Source organism: Mandrillus leucophaeus, unplaced genomic scaffold (assembly GCF_000951045.1).
Source record: "Mandrillus leucophaeus isolate KB7577 unplaced genomic scaffold, Mleu.le_1.0 Scaffold1010, whole genome shotgun sequence".
In the NCBI taxonomy this organism is placed as follows: domain Eukaryota; kingdom Metazoa; phylum Chordata; class Mammalia; order Primates; family Cercopithecidae; genus Mandrillus; species Mandrillus leucophaeus.
Window position 1 is genome coordinate 179,205 of NW_012098211.1, and position 2,754 is coordinate 181,958.

General features: G+C 42.1%; 1 protein-coding gene across 1 annotated transcript in view; it reads left to right on the forward strand.

Annotated features, from left to right (window-relative positions):
• Positions 1-2,754, forward strand: part of LOC105536409 (nuclear pore complex-interacting protein family member A2-like) — a 34,289-nt gene that overhangs the window by 12,296 nt on the left and 19,239 nt on the right. Inside the window, exons 2-3 of the mRNA XM_011975811.1 lie at positions 747-866; positions 2,376-2,450. Of these exons, the coding sequence (XP_011831201.1) occupies positions 747-866; positions 2,376-2,450 (195 nt within the window). The remainder of the gene's footprint in view (positions 1-746; positions 867-2,375; positions 2,451-2,754) is intronic.

Genomic DNA, 2,754 nt, shown 5'->3' on the forward strand with positions numbered 1-2,754 from the left:
GGCCTCCCAAAGTGCTGGGATTACAGGGGTGAGCCACTGCACCCAACCCCATTTTCTCTTTAAATAGAGGTACTGTTCCACTTCCTTTCCTGGTTCTGGCACTCTAATTCCTCACAAGTTAGACCTGTCTGATATGTTCCATGTCTCTTGTTAACTTTCCTGTGTTTCCCATCTTTTTCTCTCTCTCTAACCTTCAATTTCAGTGTTTTCTACTAACCTAACTTCCACTTCTCTAATCCTCTCTTCTGTTTTGTCTAATTTGCTGTTGTATCCACCTACTGGATTTTTAATTTCTGTCATTTTTCTCAATTCTATACATCTTTTTAATCCTTAAAAAATAAATTCCAGGTATTTGGTGAAATTCTCTATATTTTCTTGTTATTTTATTTTATTTTTTTGAGATAGAGTTTCACTCTTGTAGCCCAGGATGGAGTACAATGGTACAATCTCAGCTCATGCAACCTCTGCCTCCTGGGCTCAAGCAATTCTCCCACCTTAGCCTCCCAAGTAACTGGGACTACAGGTGTGCACCACCACACCCAGTCAATTTTTGTAGTTTGGATAGAGATGGGGTTTTATCATATTAGCCAAGCTGGTCTCAAACTCCTGACTTCCAGTGATCTGCCTGCCTCAGCCACCCAAAGTGCTGGGATTACAGGTGTGAGCCACTGCACCCGACCAATATTGACTTTTTAAGCTATGTAATAGGTTGACACTCACTGTAAGCCTTTGCCCTCGTTCTGCAGGTGGTAAAGGTGTTTATTGTCCTGACACCACAGTTTCTGTCCCGTGATAAGGACCAGCTGACCAAGGAGCTGCAGCAACATGTAAAGTCAGTGACAGTCTCATGCAAGTCCCCAAGGAAGGTGAGTGAGGGCAGATGGAAGGGGTCTGGTGCCCCTGAACAGCTTCCAGTGCTCCTGCCCCATGTCTCATAGGGTGGCCGTGCAGGGGGAAGCTTAGGCAGTCACAGTACTGGGTTTTTCTTCTGTAGAAGAAGAAGTTTGGCTTAGGGATGGGATGGCATAGTTGATTTATTTGGATGGAAACTGCTATCTTGTGTCAGAAACCCAAAAGGAATCATTGCTGGCATATTAACCTAAAGGCAAAAATCAGTCAAGTGCCCAAGGATATTTTTTAAAAGGTTATTTACAATCCTGTAAAAATTAAAAAAGAAATCCAAATCAGCAGCTTCCAAACTTTTTCTAACACGATTCATGGGAAGAAATATGTTCTGTTTTGCAACTGAAAATATATATACATACATATAACAAACAAAAAATAGAATGATATTTATCTTTATAAATGCAATTCATTCTGATATGTTTATTTTAATTCAATGCCTTGTGCAACCTACAAAAAGTCAAACAATAGAGAAATAAAGTTTTCATAAAATTGAATATAATCCTGCAATTTAAAATAATGATTCAGATTTTTTTATATTTAACATACATCTCAACACATATTAAGAGAAAAAAATTATACTTTGAAAAAGTATACGTGGCATTATCTGTTTGACAATAAAGTGCAAAGAGGTACATATGCCAAAAAGTGAACACTTACTTCTTTGTAATACTTTACTACATTGTCTGAGTACTGACAGTGAATACACATTGTGAAACTACATGGCTAACACTGATTGAGTACTCACTGTGTGTGCCAGGCCCTGGGCTCAATGCTTTACATGCATTTTTATTTCATTAAATCTTCTCCTCAACCTGAGATAGCATAGCAAACCATTTTACAAAAACAAAACTGAGGCTCAGAGACTCAAAGTCAAATGCCCAAGGTTGCAGTCAATAAGAGGAAGAGCTGAAACTGAAACCTACGTGTGTCTGACAACCAGTCATGTTTGGAGGATAGGCTAGTCTGCTTCACAGACCATGAAATAGATGGTGCATGCCTGCTACAATGGGCTAGAAATCACTGTAAGTAACAAACAGCCCCAGATGATGGAAATTTACAACACTGAAGGTTCTTATCCTGCTCATGCTGCACGTCCACCATGGCTCTGCTGGGCCTTGTGCTTCACATCCCCTCATTCACCAACAGGATAAAGGAGCAGCCTCCATGCAGAACCTGTCAGCTGCTCTAAGAGATGGAGGAGAGGGTGGCCAGTCTCAATGGTTCCCAACTCTTCTGTCTTGAGGTGACACACTTCACTTCCACTCACAGCTCCTGAGTCACAGCACATGGCTACATCCACCTTCAGAGGGCCAAGGGGAGAACCTGACACACTCGGTGGCTTCCATTAAGGCCACCATATGGTGTCAGCCTGTGTGGGAGACTGTAAAGGGGCAGAGGAGGAGGGTGGGGAATTGGTAGGATATGACAACAGGACTAAGTCACTGTGGATTTCCCTTATACTTAACCAGGTGGAGTTTGTCCTGGAGCTGCTGAAAACCGTCACTGGAAAGATTAAACAAAGTGAACTTCGGAAAAGGAGCTCGGTCAGATGTAATCAGCAGTGAACTTGGAACCCACTGTGCACCTTGGGCAAATCCCTGGCCACTTCAGTCTCCCCACTAGGGTGGGGTGATGATGGGACATAGAGAGGGTTGATTTGGAAAAGTATCAGGAGTGCCACATTTCCAATGTTTTTCTTTTTCTTTTTCTTTTCTTTTCTTTTTTTTTTTTGAGATAGAGTTTCATTCTTGTTACCCAGCCTAGAGTGCAGTGGCACAATCTTGGCTCACTGCAACCTCCACCTCTTGGGTTCAAGCCCTTCTCCCATCTCAGCCTCCTGAGTAGCTG